At 64.5% G+C, this 12,520-nt stretch overlaps 1 protein-coding gene across 1 annotated transcript in view; it reads left to right on the top strand.

Moving 5' to 3' along the window:
* Positions 1 to 12,520, top strand: part of SH3TC1 (SH3 domain and tetratricopeptide repeats 1) — a 49,936-nt gene that overhangs the window by 14,765 nt on the left and 22,651 nt on the right. The window contains exons 10-24 of the mRNA XM_037831402.1: positions 79 to 182; positions 530 to 688; positions 1,780 to 1,857; positions 2,389 to 2,728; positions 3,248 to 3,395; positions 3,601 to 3,673; positions 3,844 to 4,020; positions 4,619 to 4,783; positions 4,959 to 5,060; positions 6,198 to 6,386; positions 7,186 to 7,240; positions 7,486 to 7,580; positions 8,663 to 8,849; positions 9,581 to 9,852; positions 12,060 to 12,184. Of these exons, the coding sequence (XP_037687330.1) occupies positions 79 to 182; positions 530 to 688; positions 1,780 to 1,857; positions 2,389 to 2,728; positions 3,248 to 3,395; positions 3,601 to 3,673; positions 3,844 to 4,020; positions 4,619 to 4,783; positions 4,959 to 5,060; positions 6,198 to 6,386; positions 7,186 to 7,240; positions 7,486 to 7,580; positions 8,663 to 8,849; positions 9,581 to 9,852; positions 12,060 to 12,184 (2,269 nt within the window). The remainder of the gene's footprint in view (positions 1 to 78; positions 183 to 529; positions 689 to 1,779; positions 1,858 to 2,388; positions 2,729 to 3,247; positions 3,396 to 3,600; positions 3,674 to 3,843; positions 4,021 to 4,618; positions 4,784 to 4,958; positions 5,061 to 6,197; positions 6,387 to 7,185; positions 7,241 to 7,485; positions 7,581 to 8,662; positions 8,850 to 9,580; positions 9,853 to 12,059; positions 12,185 to 12,520) is intronic.

Below are 12,520 nucleotides of genomic sequence, written 5' to 3'. Positions count from 1 at the left end.
AAAAGGGGGCCCAGGGGAGAGACAGACTGTCCCAGAGGGACGAGAGGCTGAGCCGTCATTCAGAGCGGCCCCTTGCAGGTGGGCGGAGGGTCTGGCCCCCGCCTCCCACTGCCTCCACCTGCTTGGAAAGCCCCCGGACGCGGACGCGGAGGCACGTGGCCGTCCTCTGCAAGGCCGCTGGGGTGAACTGGGCAGAGCTGGGGCAGCTGTTGGGAAAACTGCCTCCGTCCTGGGCCAGCAGAACAGGCTGCTGAGACAAACAGGATACATACGGGGTCTGGGCCACAGTGGGGGACAATGAGCAGGAGGGAGGAAATGCCTCTGACCCTTTTATGGCCGTGGAGACAGTCCTGGGCCTCTTCCAAGCCAGCTTCCAGGAAAACACCCCAAGGCTAAGCCAGGCACCCCTGGGGGGCCCCGGAGAGGGGTGGGCCAGGAGCCCCAGGGGGTCTGTGCAGGCTGGAGAAGGGGGGGCTGTAGAGAGAGGAGAGAGGGCCAGGTCTCTGTGCTGCTCCCGACTTCTCTCCAGAGCCCCGGGGACCCTCACCTGAGCAGGTGGACGGGCCGGCCCTGGGCCGTGTGTTGGGGGGGGAGGGGCTTCCTGGGGCCACGCAGGGGCAACCAACCTCTGGGGACGTTGCTGTTTCTCCACCTGCCATTGAGCTATGTCACCTGTGCCGTTGGCCAGGTGAGGCCCCTGGAGAGGACCCTACACAGGTGTCTGTCGTGTGAGTAGATACTTAGGAGCCGCCGTGCAGCCCCCATGCCAGGCCCCTTCCAGAAGTTCTCACCCCACGAGGATCCAGACCAAGCCCGCCGGGCCACCCCCAGCCTCGGTCCTCTGAGGACACTAAAACGGGAAGGCCACGCCGACGGTCATGAGGGTCACCTCTGGGCCGGACAGGGCCTGGCCGGGAAAATCACCCTCGGGTGGAGGAGACTGGCTGAGAAGTGGGAGAGAAGGGCCTGGGGGCAGGGAGGGTGACAGCAGAGCCGGTTGTGGTGACCCAGCTCCCAGCGAGGCTGGCGGGTCTGCATCTGGCTGGGGACAGATATGAGGGGGTGAGGGGGGACACGGAGGAGAAGTCGGAGCCGCGAGGAGGGCCCCCCAAGGAGAAAGACCCAGGGAGGCCCAGTGTCCACGGTGCCCTGGGTGGATGGGGAGCTGCCCCTTTGGGAGGGACAGTGGGGGCTGGGCTGGGCGGGGTGGATGTTGTGGGCAGGGGGGACATAGGGACTTCGGGGGGCTGTGCAGAGTGCTGGGGATTTGAGGAGACAGGAGGCTCCCTGGTGGGGTCCTGCGGCTAGAGAGGGGCTGAGGGGAGGGGAGGGGTGGGGTGAGCAGGACGCAGGCCGGAGCAGGGTCAGCCAGAGAAGGTCCGGCCGAGAGCGGCAGTGCTCAGCCGGGGTGGTGGGGGCGAGGTCTGGATACGCTTCCTTTGTCACAGCTGAGAGTGGGGGCTCCTGGAATCCGCGGGGAGAGGCCCAGGACGCTGCTAAACACCCTACAATGCCCAGGCCAGCCCCAGTCACAGAGAATGGCCTGGTCCCCAGTCCACAGTGCCCTGGCTGAGACCCCTGGCCCGGCAGTGTCAGCACCGGTCAGGCCGGACTCGGGCTCGCCTCGCGCTGGTCACTGGGGGGCCCTGGGCATGTGGCCTGGCCTCAGGGGATGCTGATGGGCGGGCATTTCAGTGCTGACCAGGGAGCCCACTGGGCGACACCAGACGTGTGAATGAAGCCCCCCATGCCACTGCGAGCGCCCATCCTGGTTCCCAGGGCAGACCCCAGCCTGGGTCAGGCTGCTGCTCCAAGCTGACCCGGGCTCCCCGCTGGGCCTCAAGTTTGCAAATCTGGGTCAGGCCTGGGGCCCACAGGAAGGCAGAGGGGCGACCACTTCAGCCAGGCTCCGGAGGAGGGGGAGCACAGGGGCCAGCGGGGAGGGGCCGACTCTCCCTGCTCAGATATTTCTTTCTATTCATTGGGCTGGTGGGCCCCAGACAGCACCTGGTGTGACGGACAGGAGCACGTGTGTGTGTGTGTGTGTGTGCACATGTATGCCTGTGTGTGACTGCACGGGTGTGCTTGGGGGACTCTGTGCACACGCACATGTGTGTCTGTGGGCATGGGTATGTGCACTCTTGTTTGTGGCTGTGCACACCTGTGCGTGTGCATGTTGTCTGCATACACAGGTGAAGATGCCTGTACACATGTGCACACACGTCTGTGTGCATGCGTGTGTGCATGTGCATTTGGGTGCAGTAAGTGGAAGAGGAACAGAGAGCAGAGCTGAGGTTGGCAGGGCAGAGGGCAGCAGCTGGTGGACTTCCCCAATGCCAGGGGAGGCCGGGGGCGGGGAGCCTGGGTGCCCCCTGCTCCACCCTGAAGCCTGGGGCCCGGGCAGCGGGCCTGCCCCGGAACAGGCCTGGAGCCGGTCCAGGAAGGAGCTAATGATCGCCGGGCCGCACGTCGGTGGCGCACCCGCGCTGCCTCTCCTGGCAGCCCCCAGGCGCAGGGAGGAAGTGGGGCAGGAAGCAGGGCGGCGGCCCCGGCTGTGCTGTCAGCCGGGCTGTGGGCGGCCTCTGCCTGCCCCGGGCAGCCGGGGATCCCACTCCGCCAGCCAGTGCCGAGCGGGAGCAGCCGTCCGCTGCCTGTCGTCCTGCACCGGGCCGGGCCTGGGAACTGGCCTCGAGGAGCCACTGGTCCGCCGCAAGTGGGCGGAGAGCAGGTACGGGGCGCTCAGGGCAGCAGGAGCGCGGACTGGCTGGATGGGCCGGGATCTGCGGAGCCGGGTCCAGCCACAGTTGGACCTAAGAATAATCTCTCCCCCACCATGTTCTTCAAGGCTTTTCTGACGCTTGGGGGACGGGGGAGGAGTAGGGTGGAGTCTGGGCGCCCTGGAGGCTGTTGGCGCTCCTGGGAGGGGCTGAGGCTAAGCTCCAGGGAGGCTGGTGGTGCCATGGTGACAATAATTTCGCATTTTACAAATCTCCCCTGCTTCCTTGATCTCACCCGGCTCCACCTGCATCCCGGCACTCGGCAGGTGTGCCCCGAGGGTCTGCTCGGCGTCCATGGCCAGTGGTAACAGTGGGGACGCAGGGTCCGGCAGGGCCTATGTGTGATGTCCACCTGTTGGCCAGTGTGGGGGTCCCAAGGGGCAGGCAGGATGGGGACTGGCCACAGGGCATCTGCGCAGCTAGCCGGACTGCCGTGGCGTGACTGGCCACCCCAAGCTTGCCGCCTCCAGGCCTCCCATCCACACAACGAGTACAAGGGACCCAATCGGGGGCATCCACCAGAAACTTCCAAGGGAGGACCCCGAGTGCCAGGTCTCAGGCTCTCCACTCAAACCCCCCCTGGGCCTCCAAGCCCCGGGGCCCCTGACTTTGGCAGGAGTGAGGCTCCTAGAGAGGACCCATGGAGAGCAGCGTGGGAGGAGGTTGGGGGGCCAGGGCAGCTTGTTGGAGGAGGGGGCTGCCGCTAGGCCGTGGCTGGGGACAGGGAGGGCACAGGAGGTGGGGAGTATCCAGGCCAAGGGTCAGGGCTGGAGGGCTGGCCTGGGAGCAGCCGGGCTCGAGCCCCTCCGGTGCCCCTGGCTAGGGCCTGGGCAGGCCGAGCCATCACAGCTGCCGTAACCGGAGCCCACCTCACCCAGGTGGTGAGGAGGACGCAGGTAAAGGGGGATCAGTCTGCCGCTCCGAGGAGGATATTGTTATGTGCCTGTCCACACCGGGGATGACTGGTGACAACCGAGCGAACACTTCCTGTGTCCCAGTGTTTTATTAGTGGGAAGTGGCTTCCTCCTCTCCTATTCACCAAGTTACCGTGAGGGGGTGTCTTCAGCCTTCTCGGCTGCTGTGACCACGTCCAGCACATGGAGGGCTTCAGACAACGGGGATGCGCCGTCCGGCAGCTCTGGGGGCCAGGAGTCCGTCTCCGAGATGGGGGCCGGGCCCGACTGCCCACCCTCCGAAGGCTCCCCCGATCCCTCCCAGCCTCTGTCTCGGCCTCTGACTCCCCGTGGCTGTCCTCCCTGTGTCCTCTCTTCTCTTCCAAGGACCCCCGTTGTTGGGGTAGCCCACCCGCATCCCCGGGACCTCATTTTAGCTTGATTCTACCTGCAGAGACCCTAATTCCAAACAAGGCTATGTTGACCGGAACTAGCAGTTAGGAGTTGAGCATGTCTTTTGGGGGACCCCCCCCTTCAACCCACCATAGGTGGGTGACACAAGCCCAATCTGCAGGAGGGGAAATCGAGGCTGGGAGATGGCAGGGGGCCAGACAACCCTTGGGGGATGAGGTGGTGCGCTGGGTGAGGTCTAGTGGACCCCCGAGGGCCCAGGACGTGCTCAGTGAAAGCTCCCGCCAATCACCCCAAACCCAGTTCAGGTCTCCATTGGAGAGGTCTCCTCCCTCCGTTCCATCCACATTTATTAAACGCCAACTGTAAGCCGGGAGCGCCGTCCTGCTTGGCACAGGCTGCCTCCTTGCGAGGTGGGCGTTTTCATTCTCATCTCCTAGCTGAGCAGAGGGGGGCGCGGGGAGCCTGCTCAGGGGCCAGGGGCCTGGGTCTCCATGTCCTGGGGTCGGACGGGGGCTGGGCCTGTTGCTGATGCAGCTGGGCGACCCCCACACCCTGGGCTTTGTCCTGGTGATAACCGAGACAGGAAGGAAAAGGAGCCTCCGCGGGGCGGCCCGACAGGCACCGTCGCTGGCCAGCTGACCCTCAGGCCGCCGCTGACCCCGCAGGCCGGGCCCCTGCACGGCGAGTCGGGCAGGCCGGGTGGGGCCTTTTTAGGGAAGGAGCGGCGGAGGGAGGGGACTGTCCTGCAGAGATTGAGCCCACTTCCTCTTCACCCCGGGCTGTCAGGAGGAGCCCGTTTGTGACTGTAACGCACAGGCTGGTCTGTTCTGGGCACAGCTGCCTGACAACTGCCTGTCTGTCCCTCCCCGCACAGGTGGGGTCCCCACGCCCAGGAAACCTCCCTTTTACTCGGGAAACCCTCCCCTAGTACCGACTCCGTGCCTGGCCCAGGGTGGGGGGCACAGGGGACGCAGACGTGAGCAAGTCGGTTCCCTACTGGAGGGAACCACCCAGGGGGGTGACGGAGACAGGGGTGAGGAGAGGCCTGCACAGGGCTGGGCGGACCTCGGGCTGCAGGGGGCACCTGCCATTGGACATGGCTCCTGTAGGATGGGCGAGGACCCCGGGGTGGGCTGGGGCCAGGAACCCAGCCCTCCAGCCGATCAATCACACGCTCCGTTAAGAAGCCGCCATGTGCTTCCGAAGGTGGACGGAAGGTGGCTGCCCCAAGCTTGCCCACCCCCTGGTCCTGGGCACAGCCACATGGCCGGGCATTTGGCGTAGGGGGTGGTCGGTGCCAGGATCGCTGCTTGGCACAGCAAGGAGGAGACAGAAGCCAACTCCGAGGCTCGGGCGTGGGGCTGAGAAGGGTGTCCGGAAGGCCGCCAGGAGCTGTCAGACATGCCAAGGGTGCACCAGGCACACAAGCCGAGGAATCAGTGAGTGTCAACTAAACAGGACTTGAAATTGCACATAAATCGCTGAACAAACACTACTACACGGATTCTACAGCCTCCACATTCCTGGGTCTTGGCTTCCTGGGAGTTTGCTCCTTTCTTTGAAGGGGGGGTAGGGGCTGGGGCATGCTGGGGCCGAGCAGGCCTACCCTGGGGAAGGGGCTCCTAGAGGGGAGCCAGGCCCCCTTGGGTGCCCTGGGGTGTCAGAGGCCTTCCCTGCCCCTCAAAGGCTGCTTGGGGAGGGAAGGGTTTGAGGATTGGAGCCAGAGGGCAGGTGGGAGGGGGCTGGCTGGGGCCACTGTGGTGGCTTCGGGGCTGTCACTTCTACAAGCCTCCCCAGCCCTTGTTCTGCCCTGGGGTCCAAGGCTGTTCACGGTGAGCCCGTGTGGGCCCCTCTCTGTATGGAGCGGGAGCTGTTTGTGATGGAAGCTGGTCATGGTGCTCTCCGTGGGGCATGAAGAGGGCCTGGGTTATTCCCACCAGGAACACGGCCCCCTGCCCAGGCCCCACTGCTTTCCTTGTTTTGTTCAACCCCTTTGTTCCCACCATAAATGTAAGACTGGCTCAAGATGAAATAAGCTGAGACAAAAGGGCAGCCCTGAAAACCAAGAATACCTGGTGCCCAGGGAGCATCCCTGACCCCACGGAGTCTGCAGTGCCCAAGGACCCTGATGTGTGCGGGACTTCGGTGCCCTGCACTTTCTCCTTGACCCCTGGTGTCCTGGGCATGGCAGCTGTGGGGGATCGGGGAGCAGGGCACAGGCTGCAGGGGCTGCTGGTCCACGGGTGCTGGGCAGCAGCTCCCCCAGAGCCACCACGGCAGATCCCCAGGACCAGGAAGGACGGTGGGCAGGAGGCTCCTCACAAGCCCCTGGGGGCCCAGGGGGCAGAAGCAGGCCGCGGAAGGGTGGGCCTCTTGCCCCGGACCACAGCCTGAGGAGGGGGCCCGAGTCCTTGGGTCCAGTCCTCGGCGCCTGACGTGGCCTGAGCCGTGCGAGCCCCATCCAGCTGGTGCCGACCTTTAGGGCTGCCGGGGTCGGACTCGACTCCCTGTCACCAAGCTTCCTCCACAGCTGGCTGCCCTCCCCTCGCCCCTTCTCCTCCGGGCTCTTGCCCTCACTGCCTGCCCCCCACCTGCCCCCACCCCACCCTGTGCCCTCCAGCTTGCCCTTCAATTTGCATCTCAGTCACTGGCTGCTGGGTGCCTCTCTCAGGGGGTGGCATTCTCGGAAAGCCCCTCGCCCGCGGGTTGGGGCCTGTCTCCTGAGCCTGGAACCACGTGGGTGTGTAGGAGGCGCTCAGAGGCCGGGAAGGAATAGCAGGACCAGGAGGATTTAGTGGGAGCTTTGGCATTTGTCTGCCTTTTAAAGATAAGCATTGTGCACACCAATAGGGGTGTGTGTGAGTGTGAGTAAACGGGTGTGTGCATGAGAAAGTGAGAGTGTATGAGTGTGTGTGTGTGGTGGAGGTGGGTGTGCCTGGGAAAGTTGCAGCTTTGCTGTCCCTAGCAGGGGTGTCTGACCTCCCTGCAGATCGCCCTGAAGCTCAGGGGAGGAGGTGCTTGGTGGGTGATAAATATCTGTGTTCTGAGGCTCCCTGGGGGCTGGGGCCTGTCACAACCCGCCCTCCCCCTGCTGCCCCAAGACTGCCCATCTCTCATCCACACTGTCCCAGCGCAGCTGGGGAGGGGTCTGGCTCAGTAAGTCACTGCTGTGTCCACACTGGTGTCTAACAGAAGTTCACCCACCCCTTATTTTTGGTGAAGTTCTGGGGCAGGGAAAGAAATAAGCCCGCCACCCCTAGCGCCCCCACCCCCATCAGCCCCCCTCTCCAGCACACTCTCTGGAAAAGTGGGAACGAATGTCCACGTTCCTGGGTTGGAAATGCATGTCCACCGGACACTCAGCAGCCTGAGGCCCGTCCACCTCACATCCTGCACCCCAGATCCCAGACCGTGGTGCCCCGAGAGCTGCCCCAGCCCGCCTCCCTTCTCCTGCGTGGCTCCCGCCGTGGGGACAGGGTGGAGCTGGGGAGGCCAGGTCGGGGCTGGGGGCCATGCAGGTGGGGGGCGCCTGGTGATCACCCCCAAAGTGTGAGCCGTGCCCTGCTGCCCCGGCCTCCTCTGGGTCTGCAGCTGAGCTCCCCAACATCCGCCAGGGAAGGTGGTGGGTCAGGAGGGGCCGGACTTGTTTGTCGGTTGGTATTTTTGTCCCCAGAGAGGGTGGGTTAGAGTGTGACCCATGTGGAGGGAATTGCTGGGCCACCCCGGGGGGCAGGGTTGAATGTCCCAGCCTGTCACCAGCCAGCAATGAGCACCCCCGCGAGGGCTCCCCTGGCTTGCCCTCCTCAGCGTGCACTTGCCAGCCCCATCCCTGAAAGGAGCAGGGCATACAGCAGGGTTATCCCCCCTGAAGGTTCAGGGACTCGGCTGCCCTGTTCCTGCGGCCACAGCTGGTGTCCGTCCCCTGCCCTCCTCCTGGCCCAGGCCACGCGGCCCACCATCCCTGCGGCTCTGTCTCTCTCTGGCTCACGGGGCTCTCTGTGCCCCCAGGTTGGTGTGAAGCCCTTGACCCCTGGTCCTCACCCATCTCTGACTGAGAGCGGCTCCTGGGGAGAGGGCCTGGACCCCCAGGGCAGGGGGGCACTTGCTGCGTCTGCCAAGTCCCCAGGCAGAACCGGCCATCTGCCCCTTCCCACAACCTACTTCTCCCAGGACACCCTGGGACCCAGCCCGCATCCCGAGAAACCTCAGGATCCGACGGGGGTTCTGGGATGCTTTCCTGGATCAGGTTGAGCAGATCCCTTCTTGGGGAGCCATGAAGCCCATACCCTCGTGAGCTGAGGGGCGGGCAGTTGAGGCCTGTGGGAAAGGGAACCAAAAAGCTGGCAAGCCAATGATCCCTCCTCTCCAGGTGATGAGCTGGTGGTCCACCCCCAAACTGAGCCCATGCCCTGCTGGCCCGGCCTCCTCTGGGTCTGCAGCTGAGCTCCCAGCACCCGCCAGGGAAGGGGGTGGGTCAGGAGGGGACGGCATGGCCGTGTTTGTGCCTGGAATGCCTTCTTGGCTGACCCCTGCCCTCTCCTCTCTCCACAGCAGGCCAGCCAAGCCCTCCGTGCTGAGCACCCACTCCGGGTGGCCGTTCCCCTCCTCCGGCCCCCGAGGAGAAGCCCTGCTGGGGAGGGACCCTGCAGGGCCCTCGGGAGTCCGGTGGCAGTGGGGACGAGGTCCAGAGCGTGCCAGGAATATGCCCACGGCCGTCAGCTGGGAGCGTTGTGGGGCCCGAGTTGGCTGATGCATCGGTCAGAGACGGGTGAGTGTGCTGTGCGAGGGTCCATCCCACACCCACCCTGCCTCACTCTGGGCTGACCCAGCTGGCCTCTGCTGCCTCTGCCATGTCCACCCTCGGGGTCTGTATTTAAAGAGGGTAACTGTCGGTGAGCCATTTGCTAGAGACGGACCCCAACTCATGTTTTTCCAGAAGCACATCTGCACAGGCGATAAAGCAGTGGCTTGGGGACAGGGGAAAGGGCCTGGAGGGCTGACCAGCTGCTCTGGAAATTCGGCCCTGGGTGTATTTATGGCTTTTTTACAAGCTTTGCACTTCCTCAGTCCTGCCTCATCCTCGTAAACTCACCCCCCCAACCACGATTATTCAGGAAGGGGCAAACTGAGGCCACGGGAGGGGTCTCCTCTCAGGGAGCAGGACGAGCAGGGGCTGGGCCAGGGGCTGGTGGTTGTCCCAAGAAGAAGGTGGACATCAGTGGTGGTGGCCACAGCCTGTGCAATCCCCTCCTCAGTCCTAAAGCCCCCACCCCTCATGTGGCCTGACCCCGTGCCTCTGGCCTGAGAAGGCACCTGTGAAAGTGTAAGAGGTGTCAGGGGGCAGGGCACGTTCCACCTGACCACCCAGGTAGGGCCACGGGGTCGCTGGGATGGGACAAGCAGCCCCGGGGGATGAAGGGGGGGCTCCTGCCTCGTGACCAGCCAGAGAAGCCCCCTGTGTGGTTTGAAGCCACCGAGTCGGTGGTCATTTGTCTCAGCTGCCACAGGAAGCGAACGCACCTGCCCCTCCTGGTGGGACTTTGCGAAGCTGAAGGAAGACAGTCCACGTGGAAGGGGCTCTGCAGGTGTCTGTGGACACACCTCCTTTTTTCCAAAACGATCTGGGGCATTTGGCGCTCGCGTTCCTGACCTCTGCCTGCCCTCACCCCCACTCACTCAAAGCCGGCTGTGTTGCAGGTGCGGCTCTTGGCAGCGTTGCGGCCGGCTGCTGGGGCCCCCCCCGGCCCAGGTGGAGACGTACCCCACAGGTAAGGCACCACCCCGGCCATGCAGGAGGCTTAAAGTCACCGGAGTGGGGAGAGCCCTGGGCACGCTCCCCTCCCCAAGTCTTGTCTCTGGCCAGGACTTTGGGTTAGGGGGTATCCAACCCAGGGGTTTCTCAAAGTGTAGTCCCAAACTACCCTGCCCCTAAAATCCCTATGGGGTGGGGAGGGAAGGCCCAGGAATCTGCATTCCTGCCTGGGGCAGGAAGCCAGGGATCAGCCGTGTTTGCTGCATGACTCAGAAAAGGTGTCATGGACCTGAATTTGCTCAAAGTGGGGAGTCAGCCCCAGGAGGGGCCTGCGGGGAAGCAAGGCCCACGTGAGAGGCTGGGGGGGGGGTTGCTTCCCAGGTGGGTCATGGGAAGAAACGGTTAAAAGGTCCCCATGATGCTTGGGCGCGCAGAGGGGGGCCCTCAAGAGCGAACAGGCGTGGACGGTGGCAGGCGGCCGTGGGCCGAGGGACAGTGGCAGCCACCGCGGGGTGTGGGAGGTGGTGTGGGGCTCCCACCCTGGGGACCCCACCCCTGGCTCCCAGCAGTTGGGGCTTGGAGTCCCCAAGGCGTTGGCCCAGTGCGGTCTGGGGTCTGTGCCCAGACTTCGTTCCCAAGGGACGGTTGTGAAATGCTGAGCCTGTGCTTCCTGTCTGGGGAGTGGGCCCTGATTCCAGAAGCCTCCTGCTGCTCTGCGGGCCCGCTCCCACGGACAAGCTAGGGGTATTCCCTCCAGGCTCCCCATTGCTAGAAAGTTCTAAAGCAGGTGCTGGATGCTTATTTACTCAAAGGGTCTAGGCTCTCTCTGTCTCTCTCCCCCTCCCTCCCCCCTTCTTCCCCCTCCCCCCTCTCCTAGTCCCCCTCTCCCCTTACTCCCTCTTCCTTTCCTTTTTTCCTCCCTCCCTCTCTTGCCCTCTTGTCCCTCTCCCCCCCCTCCTCCCGGAGCAGCCCAGGCCCTGGAGGGGCGGCAGCCGTGGAGAATGTCCCTGCAGGACACTTGGTGTCTGAGTCTTGACCTCAGGGAGCAGGAAAGATTGTTTCCCTTCATTTCCCGTTCCTGGGGCTGGATGGTGAACAGGACAGACGCGGTCCTGCCCCAGGAGCCTGTGTCTTGGAGGGAAACAAACAAGGAAATTTGCCAACCTCAGCTAGTGGTAGGGCGGTGGCTTCAGGGTCCCCGGGGGGACGGGGCACTGCAGGGTGGCTGGGAAGGTCTCCTGCAGGGGACAGGGTGGCCCCGGGCTGGCGCCTGCATGGTGGGATCAGTGTGTGCAGGGGCTGTCCGGGTCTCAGGGCCGCAGAGAGCAGGCTCTGGGTGGAGGGCTGGGGTCAGAGGGCAGAGGGCGGAGGGCAGAGTGGGGGGCAGGCAGCCAGTGGGCTGCCCAGCACAGCAGCGGCGGGTCACCTCCCTAAAAGGTGAGGGACTGCAGTGTCTGGCTCCCTGGCCGCACCGAGCACATTTTGGGTGAGACAGCACAACCCACACCAAGTGCATCACTGCAGAATGTTCTAGTAGCAGTGGGCTTGGGACTGGAAAGCAGGGCCTGCAATAAGCCGTCAGGCTGTACCAGGTTCCTCTGCGGCTGGTTGGACAGGGAGGGACAGGGTGCAGACAGGGAGGCCAGCAGCTGCCCAGGTCATGCCCATGAGGGCCCTGGGAGGGCACGACGGAGCGGCCAGACCTGGTGGGGGCGGTAGGGCCCTGGGGACCTGCCGGGGGGCTGAGCTGGCATGTGAGTGACGGCACCTGCGGGACCCAAAGGTGTTTGGAAGGGCCCTTCCAGAGGAAGAATCAAGAGTGGGGGAGCCTGTGTGGCAGGGTGGGGGAGCTGAGAGCTCGGGGCTGGCGGCTCGCTCAGCGATGCCTGTGGGGCATCAGGTGGTGGGTGCTCTGGTCTGCGCCCGGGGAGGTGGGTCAGGTGCCACGCCTGTCCTAGGGGTGTCACAGGAGCCCCCTTCCCACCCCTCTGTAGGACAGATGGACTCTAACTCGTTTTACGAGTAAGAAAACTGAGGCTGGGGCTAGATAAGCAACTGGCCGAGGTCTGTGAGGCACATGGGACGGCCGGGATGGCGGCCGGGTCGCGGGTTCCAGAACCCCCCCGAGCCCAGTGCCCTGTGACGTCATGGGGGGAAGAGGGGTGGGGGCTCTCGGGGAGAGGGCCGCCCCCTGCCCAACCCGGCCTCATCTGCCCCTTGCAGACCTGACCTTGAAGCTGCTGGCTGTGCGGAGGAGTGGGCTCCCGGACCCCCGCCTGCAGCAGGCCCTGCGGGGCCGGCTCCGCCTCCTGGAGAACGACAGCTGGGAGGTGGCCTGTGTGCTCGGGGTGAGCGAGCTCCCAGGGACAGGCGGTGGGTGGAAAGGATTCGGGATGCGAGACCCAGGAGGGGCACTGGCCTGGGGAGGAGGGGCAGGGGTGTCTGGCACCTCCAAGGCCAAGGACCATCCACGGAGGGGAACAACCACCGGCCTCACCCATGGCTCCCAAGGCCTCCGCTCACAGCCCTGCAGCCTGTGCACACGAGGGCCACCACCTTCTGGATGCCCCTGTCCCCTTCTCCAAGCTCCTGCACCCTGCCAGGAACTCTAGAGCCTTTTATAGGGAGTAAAACAGGCAGTGTGAAGCTCATCTTTTTCTTTTTCTCCATTTGACCAACCCAGC

Source organism: Choloepus didactylus, chromosome 3 (assembly GCF_015220235.1).
Source record: "Choloepus didactylus isolate mChoDid1 chromosome 3, mChoDid1.pri, whole genome shotgun sequence".
NCBI lineage: Eukaryota > Metazoa > Chordata > Mammalia > Pilosa > Megalonychidae > Choloepus > Choloepus didactylus.
Note: the sequence above shows the minus strand (reverse complement) of the source record. Positions and strands in the feature narration are given on the sequence as shown.